Source organism: Leopardus geoffroyi, chromosome A3 (genome assembly GCF_018350155.1).
Source record: "Leopardus geoffroyi isolate Oge1 chromosome A3, O.geoffroyi_Oge1_pat1.0, whole genome shotgun sequence".
Lineage (NCBI taxonomy): Eukaryota > Metazoa > Chordata > Mammalia > Carnivora > Felidae > Leopardus > Leopardus geoffroyi.
The window spans coordinates 23,151,938-23,179,463 of NC_059336.1; the positions used below are offsets into that span (position 1 = coordinate 23,151,938).

General features: G+C 50.2%; 1 protein-coding gene across 32 annotated transcripts in view; it reads right to left on the reverse strand.

Moving 5' to 3' along the window:
• EPB41L1 (erythrocyte membrane protein band 4.1 like 1) overlaps window positions 1-27,526 on the reverse strand; it is a 127,602-nt gene that overhangs the window by 20,414 nt on the left and 79,662 nt on the right. For 9 of the 32 annotated variants that reach the window (XM_045444753.1, XM_045444752.1, XM_045444751.1 and 6 more), the window contains 10 exons: window positions 27,423-27,498; window positions 24,386-24,604; window positions 21,949-22,036; window positions 21,312-21,464; window positions 19,859-19,956; window positions 19,466-19,641; window positions 16,625-16,773; window positions 13,087-13,269; window positions 2,166-2,576; window positions 227-331 (listed from right to left, as the gene is read on the reverse strand). In XM_045444753.1, coding sequence (XP_045300709.1) covers window positions 227-331; window positions 2,166-2,576; window positions 13,087-13,269; window positions 16,625-16,773; window positions 19,466-19,641; window positions 19,859-19,956; window positions 21,312-21,464; window positions 21,949-22,036; window positions 24,386-24,604; window positions 27,423-27,498 — 1,658 coding nt within the window. Of the gene's footprint in view, window positions 1-226; window positions 332-2,165; window positions 2,577-3,639; window positions 3,748-4,258; window positions 6,263-10,178; window positions 10,284-13,086; window positions 13,270-15,686; window positions 15,723-16,624; window positions 16,774-19,465; window positions 19,642-19,858; window positions 19,957-21,311; window positions 21,465-21,948; window positions 22,037-24,385; window positions 24,605-27,422; window positions 27,499-27,526 lie in introns of all 32 variants that reach the window. The other 23 variants (XM_045444738.1, XM_045444741.1, XM_045444735.1 and 20 more) reach the window with 8 other exon arrangements.

Genomic DNA, 27,526 nt, shown 5'->3' on the forward strand with positions numbered 1-27,526 from the left:
AATTGAGGCTTTTAAGAGGCGTGGTCTGCCCAGGACAGAAAATCATTCCACTACCCACTTCTAGAGCTCAGGGAGGACAATGAAGCTTAGAAGAGCATCGGGGTTAAAATGGGGGCTCTGGGAAAACAGTGTGGCAAGGGTTGGCCAAGGGGCTTGGCCTTGGTGGGGACCCCACCCTCAAATGTCCAATGCTTACGATCAGGATGCAATGAAAGGCACGGGTTACCTGGGTGCTGTCCACAGTGGTGACTCTGGTCTGCAGTACAGCCTCTGGCTCAATCTTCTTTCTGATGGCCAGGCTGCTGACAGTCATGGTTTCTGTTTTCACAGGCTGTAAGGAGATGAGAGAGAACACTCCATAACCCAAGCCCCTGCATGGCTCCTGCTCACAGCCAAATGCAGTGTAGCCCCCATCCCTGCAGCCAGCCAAGTCTCTGGAAGGGCACGCAGGTCAGGGCAAAGAGGCACGGTGAGATGTCATAGACGAATAGCCAAGGGGAGAGCCAGAACTATCAGCAGTACCCAGACAGGCCTGCTCATGGCCCTGCAGCCACATAACCTCATGGTGGCCATAAGTTGTGTTTTAGGCTACCATTAAAAGAACATCTACTATTCAATTAATATGTTCTGTGTCAGGCCCCACACTAAGTATTTTCCTTATATACATCCTGAGTGACTTCGATGATTATGCCATCACCTCCCAGCTGCTTCATTTGAACTGTTCTTGAGAGCAGGAGTCATACAACTGGATGCCTACAGAGGCCAGGCGGAGATGGAAATGGGTGAAGTGGGCTTACGAAGGACTGGAGTGAACTGGAGAACATGTAGGGACCAACTGTGGCCATGGCCTCTGAGTGACTGGATCATCGGATTTTCTTAATGATATTAAAAAAAAAAAAAAAACACTGTGGATTTTATATTCAACATCCTTATTTTTAAATCAAGGTCCAAGAAAACACATCTGCTAGCCAGATCTGGCCTGGAGCCACCAGTTTTCAACCTCTACTCTAAAAGGCTTCAGTTAAATGATCAGTTTCTTCAGAGTCCTCCATCCAGGCTAGTTCACATGACTATTAGCATATTAACATATGTGAGCTGAACGAATGAATGAAATAGCTTATCATCTGGCTGGGAAGGCAGTGAGAGGATTCTCACAGATTACTGTCACCCTGAGATCTAGCCATTTATCCAGTTAGTCATCTATCAGTGCCTGCTATGGGCAGGCTTAGAGCAGCTGCCACCCAGTAGGAAAGCAGACCTGGCTGCCACTAACCTGACTATCTGGGACAATGCTGGGAACAGAAACATTACAGAGCAAGGGGGCTGCAGCAGGTCCAACACTTCTGCCCAGGGTGGTTAGGAAAGCATTTGCTAGGGAAGTGATATCTGAACTTGGTCCTGGAACGTGATGGGTTTGCAAGGCAGAGAAAGGGAGGGAAAACCTTCTACCCAGAGAGTACACCATGGAGTGAAAGCCCAGAGTAGATGAGCTCATATTTCAATGCCTGGAACACGGGGGAGAGGAGAGTGTGGTAGGAGGTAGACTGGGACTGTAAGAGATGAGGGGGCAGAGGAATCACGTGACAAAGATCCTCTGAAGGAAGGACACAAAGCAGAGAGACCCAGACACAGTCTATCCCTGTGTCCCCCTCCATGCGGACATTTCCTCTTCTCTAGGAATTTCCACTGCTACCCCAAGACCCCAGGGCCAGATGAATTTAAACTGCTGCCCCTTCCCCAGGAAGCCCAGGCCCCAGGGAGAGGAGCCTGGGCCAGGAGCAGGAAAAGCCACCAACTTCCAAACAAGGCTGCAGGAGCCCCGCGAGTCCGCAAGCCCATGCTCTCTGCAGGTGCCATGCAACACAGGCAGGGAGAGGAGGAGTCGAGTAAGACCAGACTGTCTGGCATCGCTTGACCTCGGGCAAGCAATGGGGTCACAGGGTTAAAATGCCAAGGAGTGCATGTTAGGGGTAAACCAAGATGGCAAACATGCGAGCACAGAACCATGCTGTTCTGCGGAGGGACAGTCATGCAACACGAGACAGAGCTTCAGGCTGAGGGGCTCTGGGCTGCAGGCTGGTGGCTCAGTCTTCTCACAGATGGCCCAGGGCCCTCTGAACATGCAGTGCCCGCCAGGCCCACGTCTCCAGGATGCTCCACTGTACCTCAAACTGGGGCATATCTGGGGTGGCGCAGGCCCCTCGATCTGGGCTATCCTCGATGCCCCCAGACTCGTCTTCCTGGCTGGGGCCCCCCTTGCTGAGATCCCGGGAGAACACCAGGCCCTCAGTTTCGGAGTCGCTTTTGTCTCGGTCGAGCTCAGGCAGGCTGCGGGAGAAGTCTTCAAAGGCGCTGCCGTGGTAGTCACCAATGACCGTGAAGTCAACCTCAGCCTCCAGGCTGGATGTGGAGCTGACTGTGATGCTGGAGCACTTACGCTCAATGGCCAGGTGGTTGTCTTTCAGGAACACCGCGTCCCTCTCCTGGTCCTGGTCCTCGTCTCCCGTGTCACTCTCTGGGGCCTTGGGACGGGGCGGTTTGACCTTCTCCTCTGAGCCCTCCCTTAGCCCTGCTCTCTATGGCCAGATAAAAATCAAAGGAACAGGGGTGTGGGGTGGGAAGAAAGAGAGAGAGAAATCAAGATGGTGAATGACAGAAGAAACCCTGGGGCCATTTCAATGTCTCAAATAGAAGAGCAGGTCAGGAAACGAAAAACGCTCCTGGAAAGATTCCTTGGCATGACAACAAGCTTTAAAAAACCGCAAAGTTCTCAAGAGTGGGGAACGCTCCTTTCCGAGGGTCTCCCGCTGATGGCCAAAGCGAGTACAAAGCAAACATTCTGCCAGTTTGTTCTGGACAGGAAGCCCCATCCAGGGTCTGGATCTGGGAGCTGATTAGAAGCGGCATTGTGCGCAAGGCAGGGATGGGAGCCTGGATCCAGGCCCATCCGTGCAGGTGGACATCAAGAGACAGAAACCAAGGAGGGAGACCCAGGGATTTAGGGAAACCCGGGACGGGGAGGCAGGGAGGCTGGAGCCAAGAGCTTTGAGAAACAAAGAGGAAGCCAACATGGTTTGTCAATTCCACTGAGTCTCTGTGGGAGGGATCAGCATCGTCTAGGGGGGAGGAACAACTGGGGTTAATTCCTGGGAGCTGGGTGCTGCATCAGTTCAACCCTGAGCTCCATGAGGGGCCGGTGGGCAGGCCATGGAGTGGAGGTTCTAGTCCCATCAGTGTAATTGACAACAGCAGGCCAAGGAAACGCTGGAGGGGAACCAGCAACTCTTGTCCGACATACATACCTCTCAACTGGCCTGTCAGGGATTAAACACCACATGCACATTTTTGGCTGTTTCATGACGTTCTTTTTAAAGCCCAATCTAACACCCACCAAATATTTTTTTTTTAAAGTAGTTGGCTTCAGGTTCTAGAGATTCAGTGCACTTAGAGATTCACTTGCTAAACTTAACTTCCATTTTAGTTTCTGGAAGGTTGAGAGGTGTGAGGACACATTCCAGACAAGCGAGAGTTGAGCTGCCACAAGAGGCACTGCCCGAGCAGGTGGGAATCTAAGGCAGCGATGCACCCCGGCCAGGTGAAGATGACTGGGTCATCAGGGCACCAAGGGGCTGCAGAGACCTGAGGGCCCGAGGGGCTGGCGAATCTCAGGCGCCCCCCTTTTCCAGGGGGGTTTGCTGCTAAGCTGGTGATGTGCTTCTCTTCCCTGACCGCATCTCCGGATGTGTTCTGGATTAGAGAAGATAGTTAGTCTTAAGGAGGCAGAAAGGAACTTGGCAGTGGGACCAAGAGGGAACCAGAAGCGAAGGATGGAAACCTCTGGACTGTCAGCTTCCCCAAGGCAGGAGAGCCAGGGAAGGGAAAGGGTGAAGGAAGATCGTTGGACAAGCCAAGCAAAACAGGTAGGAGCCCAGCAGGTGGGGGCAGCAAGGCAAAGCAAGTGTGTAGTTTGCTGGCGGTGGTGCCAACCTTCTCCACTGGGGCTGTGTGACCCTCTGGGCATCAGGTCACACCACAAGCCGAGGGTCTCTGTGGCTAAGCTAACACAGGCCAACCAGATGAACCCATCATTCCGCCTGGGCTACTCTCAGGCTGATTTAGGGGAAAGAACTCATAGGAATGGACAAGCAGCCTCTGATCGCAGTAATGATAAGGGGCCACTGAAACATGCTACTACGGAGCTACGCAGCATGCGGTCTACTCCCCCAGCTCGGGGGCAGCGGTGGGGGCAGGGGCTCACGTGGCCAGTTCCCCCAGTGGCTACCTCCAGCGCAGTTTCACAGCCTGAATCAGGGGACACGAGCTCGAGATCTGTGCATCCTTCCTGTTGGGATGTGGTAGAAATGCCCTCCCTGAAGTGTCTGGCAGCCAGTGGCATCACTGAGGAATGGCTGGCTTTGGGGCCAGCAAAGTCCCCTGGGGGCTGGAGCTGGACGAAGCCCAGATCCAAAAGCTTATTCCGCTGTTGCTCTACCTGACCCATGGAGGTCTCTGGAGACAACTCGTTTATTAGGGCCCTGGTTTCACCTTGACTCACTCGGCGAGTTTCAGCTCCATGGGTCTCAAAGATCCGAATTTTATTGGCCACTGAGGTCTTGCTAATATCTTCCAGGGAGCCCTCTCGGCCCCCAGCCTGGAAAGAGGTCATCTCCCTTTGCTTCCCTGGAGGGAACACCAACGCCAGGGGTACAGCTCCCTCAGCTTCTTCAGAGACAACTCTGGGCTTTCTGCTGGCAATGGGAGGTGCCCTGCGCTCTCCTCTGTCCAGGGTCATGAACAGTCCTACGTGGTCCTTAGGCTCCGGGCTCTCTTTAAAAGGATGGGCATGTTTGAGAAAAGCAGAGGACTGTTCTCCAAAAGGATCCCCAAGGTGTGGAGGCTCCCCTGATCCACGAGGGACTGGGCTTGGAGAAGTTTCCTCTGGAGCTGCCTGAGCCTGAAAGGGACCAGGGAAGGCTGGGACAGGGGTGATCACCTCCATCTGAAGAAACGCTGAGGCCTTGCTGTCCTCCGTCGCAGGGTCTCCTGTTTGTGTGTGAACCAGTCCCCTGTCTTGGGGCAGGAAGCTGCCTCTGTCCGGTTTGGCTGGCTTCCTGACATCATTAGGAGGGATGGACCACGGAATGATGCAGGCTGGGAGGTCTGGGCGCATGCCTCCTCCTCTGTGAGGTGAGTGGTTCTTCCATCCTGCTGGGATATTTTTCTCAGCCTCTTCCGTCAAATCTCCACTCTTGGGGGTCTCTTCCTCTGTGCCTATGTTGGATGCTGGGTGGCTAAATTCTCTTTCCACCCCCCGCCCAGCTTCTTCCCAGTCCTCAGCAAATGTCTGCCCTGGAGAAGGTCCCTTACCAAGCTGCTCAACAAAGACCTCCAGGCCATCTGGTCTTCTGTGGCTCCCAGGGATCCCTGCCCCTTCCTCTAAGGAGGCTGTGTGGGCTTCACTCTCTTCATCCTTATTCCTGCTGGAAGCTGCAGCAAAGCCCTGTAGGCCTGAGGAATTCCGCTCAGAGCTCTCTAGGAGCTTCTCTGGGAGCTCTATCCTGGTCTCGTCAACAGGAAGGGCATCCAGAGGTGGAGGGGGGACTTGGTCTTCAGAATCTTTCTCTCCATAGTTTAAGTAGAAGCTCCGCTCTGCAAAGGAAGGTTCGGTTTCATCACTCGAGTTGGCTCTGGCTTCTGACTGGGCTGGGTCCAGTAGAAACGACTGGAGTCCTCCCTTGTCGGAGGCTGGAGAGGGGATCTCGGCCTCTGCTGGCCTGGCCCCTGACGCAGCAGATCTTCCACAAATCGGGATCTCCTCCAGCTCCTTCCTCAGTTCCATCTGGCCCTCCAGCTGACCACCTGAGATCCAGCGCTTCTTGATGGTCGCCTCCCCAGTGCCCACCCTCAACTGGGAGCCCTCAAGGAGATTTTCTGCCAGTGCGCAGCCTGCAGCCAGAGAAGGCCCTCCTGGGCCTTCCCTGACCCAGGGGCCTTCCTCCCACACTGACTCGAAGTCTTCAGGGCTTGCAATCATCCTTCCTTGTTGCTGGGTCTTTGCTCTTCTGACTCCCACCATTTCTTCTGTGGCCACTTCAACTTTGAACTTGTCCACCAGGATGTTTACCTTGGAGAGTCTGCCATCAGCAAGGATATTTGTGAGGCCTGCCTTACTTTCTTCCTGCTGCGTGGTGGCCGCTTTTAGGAGACTGAGTTCTTCTGGCCTAGTGTACTCTCTTTCTATAAATACCCAATGCTCTGAACCCTGTGTTTCAATTGGAGCAAGAAGAGTTAACATGAAATATAGGCACATGAAAAACAGGTCACTGTTTCCTGTGCAAGAAGGGACCAACCTACCACCAAAAGTTAACATGTCCCCAGAACTGGCTGCGGGGAGAAAGGCGTGACAATGCTAGTCAGCCTCATTAAGGCTACCCTTCCCGTCAAGGCACCCAACAAATTATTTACCAACTCCCCTCAACCACTACCCCAACTTGGTAAAATGGGATGGGGTCTCATGCCCTCCCCATGTTTAATCATGGGACAATGGAGATCCACAGATGGGCCAGGACTCTTCCTCTTCCTTTTTTAATAATACAATTGCCACTGTCAGAGGAGAAAGTAACTTACATCACATGGAGTCTTTGAAGGTTAGAACAAAAAGAACTCCTAAGAAATCTTCTAGTCCAATTTCCTCATTGTGCAAATGTGTAAACTGAAGCCTAGAGAATGTCAGTGACTTACCCAAGGTCACATTTAGTTCATGGTAGAGTCAAGAAAAGAGTGCCTGATTTTTGATTCCTAAGATCCTTGCTGACTTATCTCACAACCTACAGAATACGGATCCCAGTTGTGATCTAATGTCAAGAGGGAAAGCACTGAATTAAATTCCACAGGCTACAGCCTAAAATCTGACTTTTCTGCAAGAGTTCCTGGGAAGGAAAGAGATTAGAATGGAAAATGCCAAATGCACAGCTCAAGTCAGTGCCAGTCACCACAATGGCTTGAACAGCTTGAATTTTGTAGGGTTCATTCCCAGGGAAAAGAATACCAAAGCCTATTCTTGGAGAATTCTACACAAAATCCACAGAAAGGGCTGAACAGAAGACATCATGGAAGGAAAAGATCTAAAGACCCAAGTATCAATCACCTGTCAAAAGCACCAACAAGAGGGTAGCACTGTCAAACTGTTGACAAAACAGCTTTCAACATCCTTCCTACAGTCCTTCAAACAATACTTAGGAGGGAATGATGGACTTCAGAATCATTAAAAAAAGCAAGAAGGCCACTGGAATTCTAATGTTGCAGCCAAAGAATACGTTCTTCACATAAAATCTCAATGGAAGTCCAATATGTAACCCAAATACAGGCTGCCATGTTTAAGGGGGAGGCCTCGGCTGCCCTAGTGTCAAGGTATCACCCTCCTTTGAAACCACTGCTCTGACTCAAGCCTCATATGGTACAGATGTGGAAACTGAGGCCTAGAAAAGGTAAGTACCATGTCCAAGGTCAGAGACTGAGCTAAGGGAAAAGACAGGCCTAGAATCCAGTCTCTGACTCCAAGTTCTGGGAAGTGCCTCCATGGTAAGATGTGCCAGAAGCTGCTCCCAACAGGAGGGGAGAGATTTATATGACTGGGCTCTGACTCAGGTTACGGCCTGATGAAGTCTGTCAGACCCCATTAGATCTGAAGGATTCTGAAAGATCAGGGAGCGCTGTAAACTCTCACCTCCACTCCCTCAATCCATGCTAGCAAAATCTCCATGGTTCTCAGGGAATGAAACTTCATTGAAAGAGTCCTGTCCCATCTGTGGATCCTGCCAACAGGTAAGAGAGACAAGTGGAAGGTAGAAGGCCCATGTGTAGATTTCTGGGATTTTACTGCAGGTTGCTAAGTCTCAGGACAATACCATGTGAACCATCCCAAAGAAAAGTGCTTCAAGAGCCTATAGAAGCCAGGTCTCTTTTCTCTTCTACTGAGGAAGGAGGCACCCTCAGTGGCCCCCATTTCAGCGTGTAGTGACATCATCAGCCTGGCAATGGTGGCCACAGATGGTCAATTACACCCCTTCTGGAACATTCTTGCCCCAAGTCTAACCAAAAACTAGTTTCTAGAAACTAGAAGCCTAGAAATTAAGCTGAGTGGGGTGGGAACTAGCACAGTATAGAAAGAAAAATTCTGCAGGAAGGAAAAAGGAAACACATACTTATATTTAGTTAATCTGTGCCAGGCAATGTCAGATTAAATTTAATCCAAATGGTGATGTGGAAAGCAGATACTGTTACCCTTATTTCAGAAGGGGAAACTGAGGTTCCCCAGAGGGGAAGTGACTTACACAGATCACAGAGTGAGCAGTGAGGGAAAAAGAGGCTCTGCTTTTAACAAGTGAAAATCCTGAAAAGAAAAAAAAAGACTTGAGAGCAAAAAAGAGAGAACTTCACTGGCACAAAGGCACCGGTAGGACTGCACCTGTCTGAAAGCTGTTCTGACCCTACTACACAAGGCAGATGGGACGTCTGGTAGCCCTGTCGCCATTCTTTCCACAGAGCCAGGGGACCTGCAGTGCCTGTTCAGAGCGCCCCCTGCTATCAGCTGGAAGTACTGCGGCAAGGAGCTGAAGCTGTAGAAGGAAACGGAGCCAGTTCTGTTCCCACCCAAGCCATGACAGGGAGAAAATCTCCCACCAGGCAGTTCTGTGGTCTCTGGGCTGTTGAGTCCCCACCTGGGGCTTTGGGTCACATTCTGGGCCCTGCTCTTTACAGAAGACACCCAGAAGAGGGGATGCAGGACAAGAAGCTCTCTAGAAACCACAACCTGGGAGAAACCTTTGAAGAAAGGAGGAGTGTTCAGGGGGAGAGGAGGTGCTTAACTATGAAGGACTGTCCTGGAGGAGGATGCAGAGCAGATCTAAGGGCAGCAGGGGGCAGAGCAAGGCCCACAGACAGGTAATCCAGAAGGGCAGATTTTAATTCAACATGAACACTTCTCAATAGATGACTGAAGACAAAATGGTCTGCTGATACGATATGGTATGGTCGGAATGATAAGAGCCCCCCTCTGTGGAAGGAGCTGGAATGGACGATTTGCAGGGATGCTGATGAAGGGCGCGTGTTGCCCACCACCCCTGCTCCGGAGTATGGGCACCTGTCCTTGGCTCTAGGAGCAGCTCTGTGCTCCAGGGCATCACTTTTTCCCTAACCTTGGGATGCTACTGACTCCTGTCCAACTTCTGGTAGTTGTTTTAGTTTCACATTGAAGAAAACTTCAGACAGGAACTGTGATTTCTGTTTTACCACCTATGTGCTGACTTCTGTCTCTTTTAGAGTTTCAGCACATTTCTCAGCAGCTAGAAATTTTTTCCATGGGAATTTAAAAAGGGAGATGCCCTCATACGTACTTTTTGGGAGATGCCAAAAGGGGAGGGCCAGATATCAGGGAGAAGGAAGTTCCACCCAGATGATTGGTCAGTACCTCCCAATCCTCATGGTCTATGGGGCTCTTGGCAGGGAGGAAGATACAGTGCCACCCCCCACTCCCTGGGCCTGGATGCCATGCCTAGCGGGACTTAGGAGCCCTCCCAACCCCCCCGCTGCCATCCTGGGCACAGAAGTGATGCTCTCCTCATTAGAACACTTGCCTGGCCAACATCTCTTCAACCCCAAGGACTCTCCTTGGAGCCAGATGCCCACTTTTGTCCGCCTGCCAAGAGTTTAGAGAAGACGAAGGCGGAGGATGAATGAGAAGCCATCCCCTAAACAGCCACTGTTAGACCTTACTCGGGCTTCTGAACAGAGAAAAGACTTCAGGGCAGAAGGCATTTAGGTGCCATAACCCCTGATCCCAAGCTTAGACATCAGAGCCTGCCTGTAAAGTCAGGAGGGCCCAAGAGAAGGAGATCATTTCAGCCTCTCCTTTGAAGCCAGAGCCAGACTTAGACTGTCCTGTCTTCTCAGAATATGGTCTCAGTCTGATTCCTGAAAAAACAATGGATGAGGGAGGGGCTGGCCCTTTATGGATCCCTGGGATGGGGACAATCACTTGTCACAGCACGGGGATACAAGGGCTACCCATTGCTTCCACCTGCATGGCAGAGCCTGGTCCACCCCCCTCACCCCAGAGAAAGGGTTTTCTTGAGACCATTAGAGTGGCTGTGTGTGGGCGGGGAAGTGCCGACAGTAACCTCAGGAGACGCTGCGAGGCTTTTCTGAGTGAACACTTCCCAGCCTGTGGCCGTCCCAGGCTCAGGTGCCAAGTCCTGCGGAGAGGTGTCCTGGGTCCTCCGGGACTGCAGGGGAGGCCCAGGGCCGGAGGAAAGGGAAAGAGGGAGGAAGGGAAGGAGAGACAGAGATAGGAAAAGTGGGAGAGAAAGGAAGCAGGAGAAACACACAGAGCCTGTAAATAGCCCAGCTTTGTAAATCCCACACCCTCAGGGTTTGTGGCTTAGATCAGGAAGGAGCCAGTGGGGCAGGAGAGAGAGGAGCTGCCCCTTGTGGCCCTTTAAGGGAGGAAGGCCCACAGTCAGTGGCCAGCCAGCACCTTGGCTTTGGACCTTTTTCTCACTGTTCTCATTCAAGAGGATGTGGAACCATACCACTCTCACTCCAGAGACTCTTAATCAAGAGGCTGGGGAGCCATACCACTCAGACTCTGATCCCAAATCTGCCCCGGGTGTCTTTGGTTTAAGCAATGGCTCAATCCTGCAGTTTGGGTCTTAGCCCTTCATAAAGTTATCTTTGAAATGAAAACCTGGGTTTGGGAAATGGGAACTCTTCTTAAAATTTGGAGCCCCTATTTTGATTGAAGTTCCCCGTCTCCCCCTTGGTCCAGATGAGGCCCAACAACATATGGGGAAGCTACTAGGACCTCTCTGATGACACACTCTTGCAGGGGAGCCCCCACAAAGTCTGTATTTGGATCAGGGATTCCAGTCACCATCGGCAATGGCCCCATAACCATACAGCACTTTGCAGTTTCTAAAGTGCTTTTATACCCACTATTTCACTCAGCCTTCCTAGCAACCCTATGGAATGGCAATTTTGGTCCCACTTTAGATGGGCTGACTAGGCTGTGAGGCTCAGAGAGGTATTGTCACCCACCCAACAACCCAGTCCGGTCCTTGCCTACAGCTTCTCCCCATGTCCCAAATCTTCAAAGGCCTCTAAATGCCAGTGGGGCCTGCTAAATGGTTCATAGCTCCAAGCTGAGCTCCTGGAACAGAATCCCTTCCAGCAGGTGGACAACACTTCTTGGAGCAACAGTGAGGGGCAAGGGTTGGAACAGATTCCACCTTTTAGGAAGACCCATCTCTAGCAGTTCCAGCTATTACCAGCAGGTGGGGCACACTCCCAAGCCAGGCCGCTCTGAGGCACTTGGAAGCTCCACAGCCCAGATCCCCAGGGCTCATGGGGCCCTCCTCTGCTGGAGTCCCACCCTTTCAAAGCCATCTATCCTCACCCACAGCCAGGCCACTCTGGTCAAGTCTCTCAGGGCAAGAGGAGTGGGGCATGTAACTGGATCACCAGACCAGCTCCCATGGCCCAGGCCAGAGTCTTCAGGGTCTCATTTGCGCCAGGGATGATCACAGAGGTCCTCAGTAGATGCAGATTTGCCCTCCTTCCATGGCACTGAACTTAAAGACCCTCAAAGCATCCCTAATATTGTGAATCACCAGCCAGGAAACTACAGGCCAGCAGCCTCACTGGACGAGGCCCTCTGTTATCTGGCATGTCAAGGCCATATGGGGAGTGCTAATTCAATCAAGTGTTTACTTACTAGATCATGACTGCATCACCAATTTTCAAAGCATTAGAGAGCAGTACATTCACAGTGGACTCTATCCTGGTCTTCACAAGATTTGGTCTTGCTCTCAGGCAGCTTTGATTTAATAGCAGATACAATGGCCTGGGACACAAGAAAATCAGGGTCTGGTCCCTCTTCTGTCAGCTATGACACTGAACAAGTACTTCCATTCTGGGCCTCGGTGCCCCGTCTGTAAAGAGATGACCCTGAACCAAGTATGTTGAGAGTCCTTCCAACTTTAAAAGGGGTTCTGATTTGAAATTAGCCCCAGGACTCTCAAAATGAAATAGTAAGTAACTCCTACTGAGCATCTAGGGACTCTACCAGTCCCTCCATGGTTGATTTTCCTGGCTCTTCACAACATTCCTATGAAGTAGGTACTTTTATTATCTCTACCTAATGGAAGCTCAGAGAGGTTAAGTAACAAGCCCAGAGTCATCCAGCTAGCAGAAAATCAGAGTCAGAATTCAAACCCAGGTGGTGTAAGTCTAGATCTGTTGGGTTTGAGACAAGTAAGCAGCAGTGCTAGAGAGAAAACACCTAAGTATAAATAGGGGTTAAATATTGCCAAGATTTTGCAGTGCTAAAAATAATAGCTGGGATTATAAATACAGGAATTCTCAAGGTCCTATCTTTATCTCTTTTTCATTTGAGAAAACATCCCATGTTTTCCACTCTGAAAGACAGGTGGGTGTGGGATCCTTTTCTGAAGCAAGAGGCGCAGGTCTGATTTTTTTGGAGGATTTGTTCCCTCTAGTGGGCTCCAAGGATCCTTCCAGGAGGGAACACCCCCCCACACATACACACACACCCCACACACACACAGCCCATCTGTGTTTTCACAACAGGCGCTAAAGGATCTGGTTACTGGATACAACTACTGGGATTCTCAAAGTTTAGTGTGCATGAAAATCACCTGGGGCACTTGTTTAAAATGCTGATTCCAAGGCTCTATCTCCAAATATTCTGATTCTGTCGGTCTGACATGGAGCCCCAGAACCTACATTCCTAATAAACACCCCTCTCCATTGTACTCCGGCTGATGGAAGGGGAATACACCAAGCCACAGTGTCTTCTGAGTTTTTCAAGGTGGTCCCTGGGGCCCAAGGATTCCAAGATATAGTGAATTTGTCTTTCCCAGCCTACCCCCACCCCCATCCCCATCAGCACCTTGTGTAGCAACTCGAGGAGGCATACAGGTGAGAAGGATGAGCGTAAGTCAGTGCAGAGCAACCTTCCCAACCCTCTTTACCCAAAGCCCCTGTTGAGGGGTTCAGGGTGAGACCTACCTCATTGGCTTTCTCAGGAGTGCCCTTGGGGGAGGGGGAGGCGGGCGAGGAGGGCAGCCTGCGCTCCCGTTCCCAGTCTCGATCCCGGTGGATCAGTTTGCTGTTGGGTTCCTTCAGGGTCCTCTTGAGCTCGTTTATGCTGGCCTGGTGCTTGAGCAAGACATCTTCTGGCTTGTCTAAGAACTAGGGGTGGATGGAGAGGGCAGTGGGTATTAGAGGAACAGCTCCAAGCAGGGGATGCAGGGCACGGTGCAAATGGTAACCATGGCGGTCGCTGCCCTACATCAGCAAGGTGATTCCCATCCAGGACTCCGTCTCACCCTCACTGAACCCCATGAACCAAGCAGGGCAGACATGATTAGCCCTGACAGGTGCACAAAGCACCTAAGATTAAAAAGAGGATCAAAAGGCACTTAAGATTAAGAAGAGGAGGCTTCTGGCCAAGCACCACCTTTTCTTTCCCTTTGCCTGGTTCCCGGCCTCAAAACCAGCAAGGTAACTCAAATCCCATAAGATAGGGTGAGTTTCCACTGGTGCTGTGCACCAAGTCTCAACTGGGCATGGAGGTGACTTTCTTCTGGTTACAACCAAGGCACAGTGAGAACTGGCCAACCCTGTTCATTGGGCTGCTCTGGTCCACTCCCTGGCCTCCGGGGCACCTGGTCCCTTCCAGCCAAGACTTGGACCATTGTGCTTAGAAGGACCCTCAGTCTAGGCCCCTCTTAGCCCGACAGGTGAGTTGCTCAGGCCCTAGGGGGCTTAGCATGCAGATACTCCTTAAGCCAGGGATACCCAGAAAAAATGAGCCACAGGAGCCAGGAAAAGATTGTGTTCAGCATTCTCTACTGTGAGCCACTACTTTTCCTAATCACCCAGGATTTTCTGGATACCTGGTGGATACCAACTCCTCAAGACCAGACAGGGTAAGATATGGCTAGATAGACAAAGTAGGGTGCTGTGGGTATTCAAGAGATTAGGAGAAATGGAGACCAGGAAGAAGAGAGGTAAGGCTGGGCACAAGAACTGATCTGGGTATAGCTGGAGTCTTAGATGTGTCCCCCATTAAACTGCCAAGTTTGAGCTCAAGCCAGTGCAGCATGACAGAGTAATCCACCTCAAGGTCAAGTGAGGATCAGCCTTTGCACAGGAGCCAGTAGGCCTACTTTTAGGGGTGGGCTGTTAGCTCAAGCATCTTTATCTGCAAGGCTGTTTTAGGATTCATGTCAACTCAATTCAGGACAAGAGATGAACAATCTCAGCTTATTATAAAGTCAGATCAGCTGATTCTGGAAGAATTACATGGAAGGCAAGCTTGCCCTTGGACAAGGCTAAAATCTTCCCCTGGGCTTATCTCTGGCATCCAAGGATCCACTATGATTGACTCATGAGTTAGGAAGGAAATTGATGCCACTGAGGCTTCTGTTTTCCCTCCAGACATCTGTCTGTACTTCCAGTATCCCTTCCTGAGCTGAACTGCCTCAGAACAATGTTTGAGAAGTCAAACCCGACAGGGTTTGCACAAAGCAGAGGGCTATGAGCTGCAATGGACCCAAGATGTGGCTTGTGACCTATCCTGAACCTGCCACACTGGCTCTGTGGGCACATAGCATTCCTGAAGATGAGAGAGAGGGAGCAGTGGAACCCTGTGATCCTTGATTAGGGTTAAGGGCTTTGGGGAAACCTAGTCCACATGCCTTGCTGTGCAGATGGGGAATTGGGGCCTCCAGCGGCTTACCCATGACCCTCAGAGAGTCAGGCTGAAACCCAGTTTGTGGGACACCAAGGCCAGGCTCTTATGCCCCAGCCCCTGTCCTCTCCCTCAGGGCCTACAACAGACTGGCTTCTAGAGTAGTACAGTTTCAGATGAAGAGTTGGGGATTGTGTGAAAGGAAACGTGAAGTCCTTAACACAGAGGAGTAAGTCCAAAGAAGCAACGGAAGGGAGAAGGAAGAGGAGAGAGAAGAGAAAAGAAGAGGCTCTCCACAGAGCTGGAGCAGCAAGCTCCACCCAGAGGGAGGGAAGCTGGAGTGTGAGAAGGCCAGAAGCATCCTGAGGCTCCTCCCTCCCCACCCCACCCACATCCCCACATCTGGTTGCCAACAGATACAAAAAGAAGCTTGGGGGGAGGACACAGAGGTCACAGAGGAGGTGGAGGCATGACCAAACAGTGGTATGGAGGAGATGAGTCTAACGAAGGGTTCGGGTGGGGGTGGGGGAGATGAGACCAACGAAAGCATGGAATGGACTGGAAGAGCTGGCAGACACAGGCCGGATGGTCAGCAGTTGGGAAGCAAGCATGGGGTGGTAGGAAGAGGCAGAGTGTGAGGCTAGGTAGAAGGAGGGAGGGGGAAGGAGTTGGTTAGGGTGTAGTCTGAGCAAGGAGCTGGATAGTGGAGGGAGAGAAGGAAGGGTGGTTGGGGAGGGAGAGGGGGCAGGAGGAGGGAGGAACCGTAGTGGGGGGAGGAGTATGGCCGAGGAACAGAGGCAAAGCTGAAGCTGAGATGGTACCAGGACATAAGCCTGGGGTGGACTATGGGATGGTGACAAATGAGCTGGGGATACGAATGGCTGGGTGAGTGGTGACAGGTCCCATGCAGTACCTCCTGCTTGTGTCTTGGCGTGGTTTCCTGCTCCGGCTAGCGAGAGGCGGGAGAAGGAGAAGGAACCGGCAGGGTCAGTAAAGCAAATGGATTAGAGGCACCGCAATGGCCCCTGGCCAGGTCTGGTGCAGCAGGTAGCCCAGAGGGTTCTTTCCTGAGGAGCAGGGGCCAGGGAAGCTGGTGGGCCACCCAAGGGGCAGTGAGGTAGCCAAAGGTGTAGGGTGTGAGGCAGGGTGCTGGCCCGGGGAGGTGAAGAAGGGGTTGGGAGGACTGGGGGCAAAGCAGGCAGTCACACTCAGTAAACAGGACAAGAGGGCTCTGGGCATTCATGCTTCTTGCCGTCAGCATGTATGTTCAGGGGCCTGTGCTCCAAGCTACAACTGCATGACGGAAATACGCTATACCCATGTGTGCACATGCCCGTGTGCATGCTTCTTGCATGTCTGGGTGCATGACCCTACTGTGAGACGGGTAAAAAACTGTGAGTGAATGCATGCCCATCAGAGGCCATGCGTGCCTGCAGGAGTGTGTGCACAAGTGTGTGGGAAATACATGGGGCAGCAGGAGGGGACATAATTGAACCTCATCCTTGTGAAGGCCTACAGGGACACCCCATCATGCTCTGGGGAGGAAGGGGCCATGCAAACCCAAATCACAGTCAAAGGGGCAAATTAGGAGTGGGCAAGGGGAGGCTGAAGTCCTCTAGGGGACAGAGTGCCCCTGTGGGGAAGCAGGACAAAAGGAGGGGAAGGGGGCAGCGTGCCTACCACCCAACACCAGGGGATGTCAAGGTATTGGGCAAGGCCCTGTCCATGGTGCATCCCATAATGAGGGTGCTCGGCCACAGCTGGAAATACCTCAAGGCCAAGGCCGAGGCTAGACCCAGAATCAGCCTCCTGATCCCCAGGTCAGAGGGTATGAGAAAGTCAGGCTCCTACCTTTAGCTCCTTGATCTTGGTGGGAGTCCTGACCTCTCCCTCCTCGGCCTCTGACCGCCTACCCCCAGACTCGCCATCCTCCTCTTGCTTGTCACCATCGGGTCCTGTGTCATGGTTCTCACTAACCGAGGCTGGGCGGGAGAACTCCGCTAAAATGGGCAGAGATGGCCAGGTGGCCTTGTGAGACCTCTCCCAGGGGGACGGACAGGGAGCCAGCCCTGCCAACCGCCCAACCATGGTTGGAGTGGAGCACAGACATCCACATCTCCAACAGGTCAGGGATAAGTACAGGGGAGGTAGCCGTGTCCAGTCATGAGGATGGTACGAAGCAGAGCTGCCTCCCAGCCCCAGACCCCCTCCTGACTTCTATGGCACTAGAGCCCAGGTTTAATTCTCAAATCCATCTCTTCTTGGCTGTGTGACCTTGGGTAAGTTATACAACGTCTCTGGGCCTCAGTTTCCTCATCTATAAACAATACTTATTTCAGACAGCTGAGGGGAGGAATGAATAAACTAATGTGTGTAAATACTTAGAAGACAGACTGGCACAGAGTGAGCCAATTCAACCAATGTTGGACCACAAATGTTGATGTTTTTGTTGTGGTGGTGGTGACAGAATACTCACTTGACCATTATTTGGCAATACATAGATATTGTGAGATTAGCTTTTACTACCGAAAGCTAAAGTCCTGAGATTTGCAAACAATTTAGCCTCTTTATAAATTAGGGAAAGTTCAGAGGGATCCCTGCAATAACATCTTTCTCACTCACTGGCATTCCAAACTACTTTTCTGAATAGGAAAGAAAGGGATGGAATTAGAGGCTTTACACTAGGCACTGGACATAATCCAGACTATGCCCATGGATTATGTCTTGGTGGGAAACAATGCCTGGAAAACACTGAATTGAAATGACCATGGCATGGATTATCCTTGGGGCTGGCCTAAATTAAAAGAGAATAATTACTCTTTCTATTCACATATACTCACTTCGCAAAGTGCCCTTTTACGCACACCATCTCATCTGATCCGCACAATCCTCTGTGTTGATGGCTAGAATGGGAATCACTTTCCTCATTTTACAAAAGATAAATTGAGACTCCAAGAGGGGAAAGTTCCCACTGGTGACCTTTCAGTGAATCAGGACAAAGACCTAGGTCTCCTGGTTTAGAGTTCAGCCTTCTGGTCCTCCAGAGGGATGTAGGAGAGGATGAGCCTCACCAGCTCTAGACCAATCTTTGCTGCCCTGCACAATCTGGGCTTCATGTAGGAAGCTGCTGGGGAAAATAAAGGGACTGCACTTTCCCTTTGCATAAATGTTAGCTCTCAACCCTTACTTAGCTCTCCTCCCACTCAAGGAGAAGGAGCTTCCTCAGCCTCAAATGGACCTTTGAAAAACTTCATGTCCTCTGAACATGGTCAGGGAGTCCTGGGACAGGTCTCACTTCATACTGCAGGAAAAGTATCAGACTCTCCTGATCACCTGGAAAACTCCTAGGTATCCTTCAAAACCCTGCCCAGTTGTCACCCTCCCTTCAAAGCCCTTTCTGCCCCTCCTAGACAGAATTAATCCCTCTCTCCTATATTCTGTTTTGTGCTCTGTATTCTGTATATACTTCTCCCATGGCTTGAATCACATTATATGCCTACAAACCTAGCGTTCTATGGGCTCCTCCAAGGAAAGGGTCATACTTATTCTAACACTTGCAAAATATTTGTTGAGCAGAACTGGCTTGCCTAGAGCAGAACTAACTACCCCAGTGTGTCCTGGGAATAACCACTGTTTCCCCAGGCAAGTCCCCACCCCTTACCTTAACCTACCCTCTGCAAACCTAAAAGCAATAATAATTTATTATTGCTACAACAAACAATAAACCATTATTGGGTATAATTTATTAGGTCCTTCTATGTGCCAGGAACTTTTTGAGGGGTTGTAGAGGCATGACCATATTTAGTTCTCCCTATAACACAACTAAGTATGTATTACTTATTTTGAAGAAGAGGAAATAGGCACAGGGCAGTTAAGCTCTAGACCTTCCAGCCATTCATGTATGGATATTTATGACCACTTCCTGGCCTGCAGAGCAGCTGGTGAGTACAAAGGCTGAGATTTGAACTCAGATTTGCCTAACTGAATCTCCCCAATGCCCATGTGGCCTCTGAACCTCTCCTACAAACTTCAGTGTGCATATCCTGGGGAGAGTCCTTGGCCAAGGCCCAGGAATCTTCATGTTTAACCAGCTTACAGGTGATTCTCTTGCAGGTGGTCTGTGGGCCATGTTTTGAGAAGCCCTGGTCGGCTGGATACAGGACAATGTAGGGCCAATTCTCACTGATATTAAGGGCACCTGTCAGCCCAACAGGAATAGGGCAGTGGAGAGCACCATGTGGTTAGATGTCGATCAGTTCACTGGAACAAAAAGAATGACTGAGAACAACCAACCCCTCAGCCTCCCATCAGGTAAGGCATCACCAGTCACATTGCACATTGCAGTCACAATATACCATTCTCCTCGGCTGACAGTCTGTGAATCACTAAGCATCATGGGTGGGGGGCCAGAAAACCATATGGCTGAACCTGCAACCCCAAAAGGCCACGACTCCGGGAAGTTGCGGGAAGTCCAGAGAGTGGCAACATCATATTCCAGCAAGAGTGATGCTGTAGCCTAGGCGAAACCACCAGGAGCTGCCCAGGTGCATGCACCAGGGTCTCGGGCCACCAGGCCTGCTGCAAATCAATGTGTGAGGTGTCCACCACTGTCACTGCTCATTCTACAAAAGCCGGTGTGCCCCCACTTCCCACTAAATGCCACCCCTCTCCCATCTCCCATTTGGGGCATACCTCCATCAAGGCTGCGGGACATGGTGTACCGTTTGCTGGAGGAACGCTCAAAGAAGGGCGCGGGCCGATCAATGAGGGCGCTGGCCTGGCGGGTCTGTGCCTGGGTCCTCCCACTATACCGGAACTTGGAGCCCATCACCAGGAAGCCCTTGGGTGGGGGCTCAGGTGACACCAGCCTGCAGTGGAGTGAGGAGATGAGGAGGGGGATCAGACCTACGTTGTCAGGCCCAAGGCTAGACCACAGCTGGCCTTTCATCCCACTGTCCCATAAGCTACAAGTCAAAGTGGTCCATAACGGGAGAGACTTGGGCAAAGGGGCTTTCACGGAGTCCCTCCGAGTTCCTTCTCCTGCTCCCCCCCTCACAGAGCATACGACCCCAGGGTCAGGCTCACCGGAAGAATGTGTGGTGCTCGATGCAGACCTTCCACAGCCTCTTGGCTGACCGGTGGTTTGGGAGTTTAAAGCCAATTGTGCTCTCAAACTGCTCATACTGCAAAACCAAAGAGAGTGGGTTAGAAGCAAGGCCTGGGCTCTCGTGCTGCTGGTCCGTCCTTTCTGAACCTCTTCTCAGGCGTGTGCGACTCTAGCCTGTTCATTCATTTACTCAATAAAGTGGACTGAACCCTTACTCTGTGACAAGTCCTAAGCAACAGAGACAGCATGGTGACCAAGACAGAAGATTCTTGGGGACAGGGAAGGGGGATGCTCTGATAACAAATTAGTAAACAAAACCACTTTAGACGCTGATGAGGGAATGAACAGAGATGTGTGATGTGACAGAATACCTGGGCAGGTGTGGGGATCAGGATCTGTCCTAGAAAGGGTGATCTGGGAATGCCCTCTAAACAAGCGATCTTTGAGCAGACATCTGAAGGATGGGAAAGGAACCCACTATGTGAGAGAGAATTTCAGGTAGAGAGAACATCAAAAGCAAAAGGCTGGAGGCAGGAAAGATCTTGGCTCATTCTAGGATGTCAGGTAAGGCCAAAGGGGCTGGAGCACAGTGCACATGGGACAGAGATACATGGGAGAGGTAAGTGGCCACACCTGGAGTTCAGAAAGTAGCCCATGAGCCAGAGAGCTCTTGAAAGATTTAAGGTGGGAGAGTGAGTGGGGAGGGAGGGGGTAGTAGTAATCTCATTGCATCAGACATGACCTGATGAAAGGGACTTTTGAGCTCTTTTTGGCAGTTATGAGAAAAATGGCCTGAAGGCACAATGGAGGCAGGGGGACCAGTGAGAAGTACCTTGTAGAAATGTAGGTGAGAGATGGTGGCTGTTGGTACAGTGGAGAAAGACAGAAGCAGATGGGTTTGCATTTATTCGAGAGGTAGAAATAAATGGACTTTTTTGATGGGTGAGGTATAGAGGTTGAACATATACACGTTTGTGTGTGTGTGTGTGGTCATGTATTTTGGTATGTGTACATACTTGAATATTTCATGTAAGCAAATACATGGATATGGATGGCCAGGTACTCATTGATCTGTGTAACTTGAATATATGTGGTTATCTTTATGTGTGCTCCCGTGTTTGTGTGTTATGTCTGTGTGTAAATGATGTTTGCATGTAGGCACATACATAAGGCATGAAGTCTTTTGTTTAAAGTAGGCTTCATGCCCAATATGGGACTTGAACTCACGACCCTGAGATCAAGAGTCGGATGCTCTACTGACTGAGCCACCCAAGGTATGAAGTCTATGTAGAGAATCCCAGAAGAAGAGTGTTCTCTCCTTACCCAGGACCCATGTATACTAAGTAGGAAAAACCCAGGCTCAGATGTCAGGGTCTTCTCTCCATTCTAGCCAATTCCAGTGAGAAGAAGGGGTTCCCAAGGCAGGCTCACCTCCCCAGGCCGGATCTTGATATAGAAGTTACTCCTCTTATAGGAGATCTTGAGAATCTTGGGCCAGGCGAAGCGGTTGATTCTCAGCCGGTCCCGGTAGATAAGCAGGCCATTGGCACAGACTCCCAACATGATGTCAATGCCCTCGGAGTCCTGCATGAGTAGACACCATCAAATGGCAGGCCTGGAGTCCACATCTGCCATCCGGCCTGAAACCCCTTCCTGAGCGCTGCTTCTAAGAGACTCCGGGATCAGGGTTAGAGCCTACATGCTGGAGCCCCTGACCCACCCCACACAGTCATTCACTCCATTCATTCATTCATTCTGTCATTTATACACCCAGTTGCTTTTTTGATCATTCTCTCTGTCACTTACTTAATCATTCATTCGCCAGAAAACATGGAGTGATACATATGTGGTACCAGGCCAAGCTCTACGTGGTACAAACAGGTTCATAAGTAAACATAATATGAGAAAGGATTATGGAACTTTGAGGAATGAGAAATAAGAATATAAAAGGATTCAGGTTGGAGGGAACACAGGGTCTGGCACACCAAGCCCTCTGGAAGCACCAGGGACACACACACACACACACACACACACCAGATGCTAGGCGGACTCTGGGACCCAGCAGTACCTTGGCATGGTGCAGGTCTACTCCATACATGGAAAGCTTCTTGGCGTTCTCTAAGAAGTGGATTTCTGCTTCTCCTGGAGTCATGCCCCTAAGAGAAAAAACATGATCACAGACAGCCATGGAAAAGGCCCAGGCCTAAGTCCTGCTGGCTGAAGGTGGCTGTGATCAGAACCTGTGATTCTAGGAAAACAAATGTGCTGGAGTGGGCATAAGACTAGGCCTCACCCAGTCCCTCCCCTCTGCTCTCAGTGCAAGATGGTGCACCCCCAGCCCTGGCTTCAGCCACCCAATCCCTTCCTGTTGCCAAAGCTCAGGTCTAGTCTTGTCTCCTCTGGGAAGCATTCAAGGGATGAGGTGGGAGTCGGGATTTCTGCTTTAATCTGCCACTGAGTTAAATGTGAGCCATAAATTCTGCTTCTCCTTGACTGAAGAGCCATTGTGGAAGACATTGTTCATTATAATCACCCAGGGGGTCCTAAATTATCACCCCCATAAGATATTTCTCTCTGAACTTTGTACCAGCAACCACTTCATCTCCCCTGAGAAGCAGGTGCACGTTCTCCCTTCTGAAAAGAAAGTTATGTAATTCATCAAGTTCCTTCTTTGCTTTGGCTGCCAGGAAACTGTACATTTTCTATTTAGTCACGGCTAACATTTATTGAGCACTACATGCTGGTTAATGTTCCGAATGCTTCACGTGTATGAACTCACTGAACCCTCGTAACAATTCTGTAAGGTATGTCTTACCAGTATTCCCACTTTATAGAGAAACCAGCACAGAGAACTCAAATACCTCACCTCAGGCCACACAAACTATTAAGCAGCAAAGTCAGGATCTGAGTCCAGACAATGTGGCTCCAGAGTCTGTGCTCCTTCCGAATCCTTCACTTACATCTGTCTCCTATCCCCTGGGCCTCAGTTTCCTCTGCTCTGTCTACCTCAGTGAGCTGCTGTGTGAGATGCCTGGACACTAGATGTCCAGGTGCTTTAAGTCAAAAGAGCTGTAAAAGCTGAAGGGGTGGCTATTAGCATTTCTCCAGCCTATATTTGAGCTTCTTTCTTTGAATCATTAGGACTTTCACAAATCCCTAATACATCTTGTTACCTATGACAGGAATGACAGACGGTGGGGCAGGCAGGCCATCCGTCGCTCCCTGTTCCTGAGCCCAGGCAGACACCGCTAACCAATGCGGTTTCAGTATCCTGCTGAACATAATACAGTAGCAGCCACTACTACCCAGAGTTGGTGTGCAAGTCTCTGAGAGACGCACTTGCCACTCTGGACCTAGCACTCCATCACACTCCAATGGGCTTTCCTCCCCCTGTACACATTCCCTCCACATCTGGTCCTAGGCCTCCTCTCCAGATGCAGCCCCCTGGAGACAATTCACCTGATTCCTCCCATCCTCCTTAGCAATAAGGTAATATCACCATACCCCGCCCCCCTACACACACACATACACAGCACTTCATGGCTTATAATGTGCTTCACATCATTTATCAAATTAGGTTCCCATAACAACCCTGGACTTGGAGCCCAAAGCACTTCCAGCTTAAAGGACCCTAGAGGCCATTTAGTTCTAGGTGATTCCCCCCAGGGGTGGTACCAACCTCACAGCAGCATTTGGAAATGGGGGAGGGGGCATTTGGTTGTTAGATGACTAAGAAGGTGTTATGGGCATTTGATGCCTGTAGCCCAGGGATGCCAAACATCCTGCACAATGAATTCTCCTGCCCCAAATACCAACAGTTGAGACACACAGATAATCTAAATCCATACATGTGCAAGTGAAAGATGGGGCTGCTAAGTTAAACAGCCAGCTGCACAATGACCCAACTAGTTAACCATCATCTAACTCCTAGAACAAGGTGCTTTCCATTGCACAACTATTCAACCCCTAAAATCACAGAGAGCAACAGTTAAGTATGTGGCATGTCTGTAATGTGTGCCATTTAGTCCCCCAACAACATCACAAGGCAGCTTCTATTAGCACTCAAACTGAACAGATGAGGAAACTAAAGCATAGGGAAGTGAAGTGACCTGTCCAGATCCCCTGGCTAGAAAGTGGCACAGCGAGAACATGAACCCAGGCAGTCCAGCTTCAGAGCGCAAACTTTTGAACTTCACACCAAGACTGAGACATCAGGACACAGGAGAGTTTTGCTTATCTCCAGCTGGCAGATAAAGAGACTGATCCTCGGAGGCCACAGACAGGGAATTACCATACCCACAGAAAAGCTTATGAACTTGAGGTCCCAAGAGGTCATTTATGGTCACACTGCTAGTTCCTACCATTCCCATTTGATAAAGACCCAGTGGGATGAGATGATTTGCTCTCAGATACACCTCGAGTCAGGGGCAGAGCCAGGCGGGGTACTTACAGCGCAGCATCTGGGGCCCTGGCTAACGGGTGAGAAGCCAGGGGAGACCCCTCACCTGTACGTCTTGTGCAGCTCCATGATCCTCTCCTCCAGCTCCCGGGTCTGGTTGGGGGCAAAACGGAGCTCACTGACATAGTTGCCTACATGCTCCTCAGCATCATAGTCGCCCAGCTCAGCCTGCACAGCGTAGGAGCCCAGCAGGGCATGTGTGACGAAGGAGCAGGGCAGCCGGCCCGTGATGATGTCTGCCCGCAGCTGCAGGCACAGGTAGTATCTGGAGATAGGGGAGAGTGGCCATGGGCATGGGCCCCACCCCCTCCCTAGACACCCCCAACACAGAGGCCCACCTGCCCATCAGAACCAAACTGATCAACACTTGGTTCGGCAGAAAAGGGATGCTCCTAGACACTGGCATTTCAGGCGCTGATACTTTGGGTGTGTCCTAAAAGGATGGTTTTGTACCATTTTGCGTGCCTTTAAATATTTTGTTAATTTCTAACTTCGAGGGACTTTTCCCTACTGTGGGAACATTAAATTTCTAACTTATGTTGAAGCTAAATACTCTGCTGGTTGACCATTTTTTAAATTTTATCTATTTTTAATCCTGCAATTAATATATTCTTATTGTGGAACAGATGTAAACTTTCTTGTTGTTTTGTCAATGTTTTTTTTTAATTTATTTTGAGAGAGGGGAGAGAATGCACGTGTGTGTGTGCAAGTGGGGGGAGGAGCAGAGATCCAGGAGAGAGAGAATCTCAAGCAGGCTCCATGCTGCCAGCACTGAGCCCAACACGGGGTGTGATCTCACAAACCGTGAGATCATGACCTGAGCCGAAACCAAGAGTCAGATGCTTAACCGACTGAGCCACCCAGGTGCCCCTGCAGATGTACACTTTCAAGATAATTCTAAATTTCTTCTTGATGTCTATTCTCAGCCCTAATCCCCTCCCCCAGAGATCACCCCTATTATCTGTGTGGTGCTCTAGATTTTCTTCCTCCGTGGACATACAGAAATCCGCGTGTTTTGATTCATGGGTCTTTTTAACATGTACATGGTATCAAATGATACATCTAATTCTACAGCTTGCTTTTTCAAACCCAACTACGTGCCCAGTGCCCTTCCCAGATCAGCACAAACGACCTGACCTCATTCATTTTAACTTCTGCACCGCATTCCACAGCCAGGACAAACCTGTTTGCCAATGTTTTCTCAAAACTTTTTATTTTGCCTCCAGCTGTAAGTGAATTGTCTAAAAACAAATTGTTTTAAAAGAAACATTTCCAACCATAAAGCTATGGTTTTTTATAACTTTATGCACACTTGGATGATTTTACAGTTTTTAGATCCATTTTAAACAATTTTTTTATTGCTTTTTCAGTTATTGCATTAAAAAAAATGTTTCAGTTCATTCTCAGGCAGTGATGCCTCCTTGCCCATTTTGCCATGTTTCACCATTGTTTGCAATCATCTATTGCTTTTCCTTTTAAGTGGCTTTTACTTGTATAATTTTTACTGCTCCATGACATTATTTTGCAGTCTGAACTGAAGCTCTGACACAAAGTATGTGCGGCCTCAGTGTGCACTCAGGGCCAAGCCATAGGCTCAGAATCAGTAGTAGCTCAAACATCACAGGCACCAAGTGCGGGCCTAAAGGCATTTTTGTTCAAGTCTAAAAATTAGAAAATCACTGCCACTCTGACCAATATTTCATTTCATTTTGTCATTCTGACCAGTTTATTTTGAGCCTGAATATTTTTTACTAAACCAGCTGCTACTACTATCCCATTCCCTGAGGTCTTCCATGCCAAGCAGGGCTAGTTTCTCTCCTGGTGTCCCTAGAAGCCCAATGCCTGGGGTCTGGCACAAAAAGGAGAGATATCAGCGGGTAAGACCAGAGGAATGGGGACTAAGCTGGTCTACAACCCTCAGCCCTCTTGGAAATGGAATTGAGACCTTGTTGCTGAATCTTGGTCCCAAGATGACCTCAGGGCTTAGAGCAGGGCTAATGAGGCCAAGACTTCAGGTCTGATCTATCCCAGGGACATCTGTATTATCTCCCAAGGCCACAGTTGGCATTGTGCCTGTGGCCCATTGCTTGGCAAACAGGCAGCCAATATTAAGAAGAGACCCAATGGGAGAGAGAGGCTGGCTTAGTAGCCCCTCCTCTGCTCTAAGAATAACTCCAAGCCATCATCTTATTATTGTTGGGAGTATGGGGCCCAGCACATGGATAACACAACCCCAGGATATCATGAAGTGAGATATCATGAGTTCCTCTTTGGAAAGGGCTTAGATAAAGAGAAGGGTCTCTACCTGTTCTGATTCCAGAGGTGGGATGAACCCCCATAGAAGTCCTCATTCTGAAAAATGCTTTGCACCCCACTTCTAATCTTCAAGCCACATGATCTACTGGCCCTGAGGCACAATGAGATTGTACATACAATCCATGTTCACTCCAGAAGCCCAGGCTTGCCTCCATGGGGCAGGGGGATCATGTCTCATTTGACCCTTACATGCCTGACATGTGCACAGGGCAGCACATGGGACCAAATCCCTATGGGCAAAGGCACCTGTGCTCTACTCCTGCCTTATCTCCAAAGTCAAAAATGGTGGTCCACCCAGAACATCAGCCTTCAGATGTGTTTGGCTTGTCCCATCCAGAGATGGCCTCTATCATGATTTTTAGAAGTTTGAATTAGCTGCTAACATTTGAAATTTGTGGATTTTCACTCTCAAATCTCTAGCTTCACTTCAACAGTTCCCACATGGCACTGATTTCTGGGGCTAACAGCAATTGTTTTAGATGGTGTGTGCCCTCTTGAATTTCAATTTCAATCAGTGAAATGGGTCCCAATGCTGCTTGGGATGCTTCCCTCTCTAAAGCTGAGGGTGCGCTACCACTGCCTACTGTGTTTGCATCACTTTTTCTTGCACTGAGTCAGCTTCTTTTGTTGATGCTGTCTGCCTGGACTTGCTACAGGCATCTCAGTTTGCAACTGCCACATCATCACTGCCCCATGTCTACCAGGGCCGGGTGCCTTTGTTCCTAACCACATGGCCAGCACACCCACCCCCTCTCTGCTGCCCTCACCTTGTGATGTCTTCTGTCAGCTGGGCAGGATCAGGGGGGTAGAACTTGACCGTGAAGGCAAAATTCCAGGGGCTGCCTAAGAGGAGAAGATAGGGGAACAATCA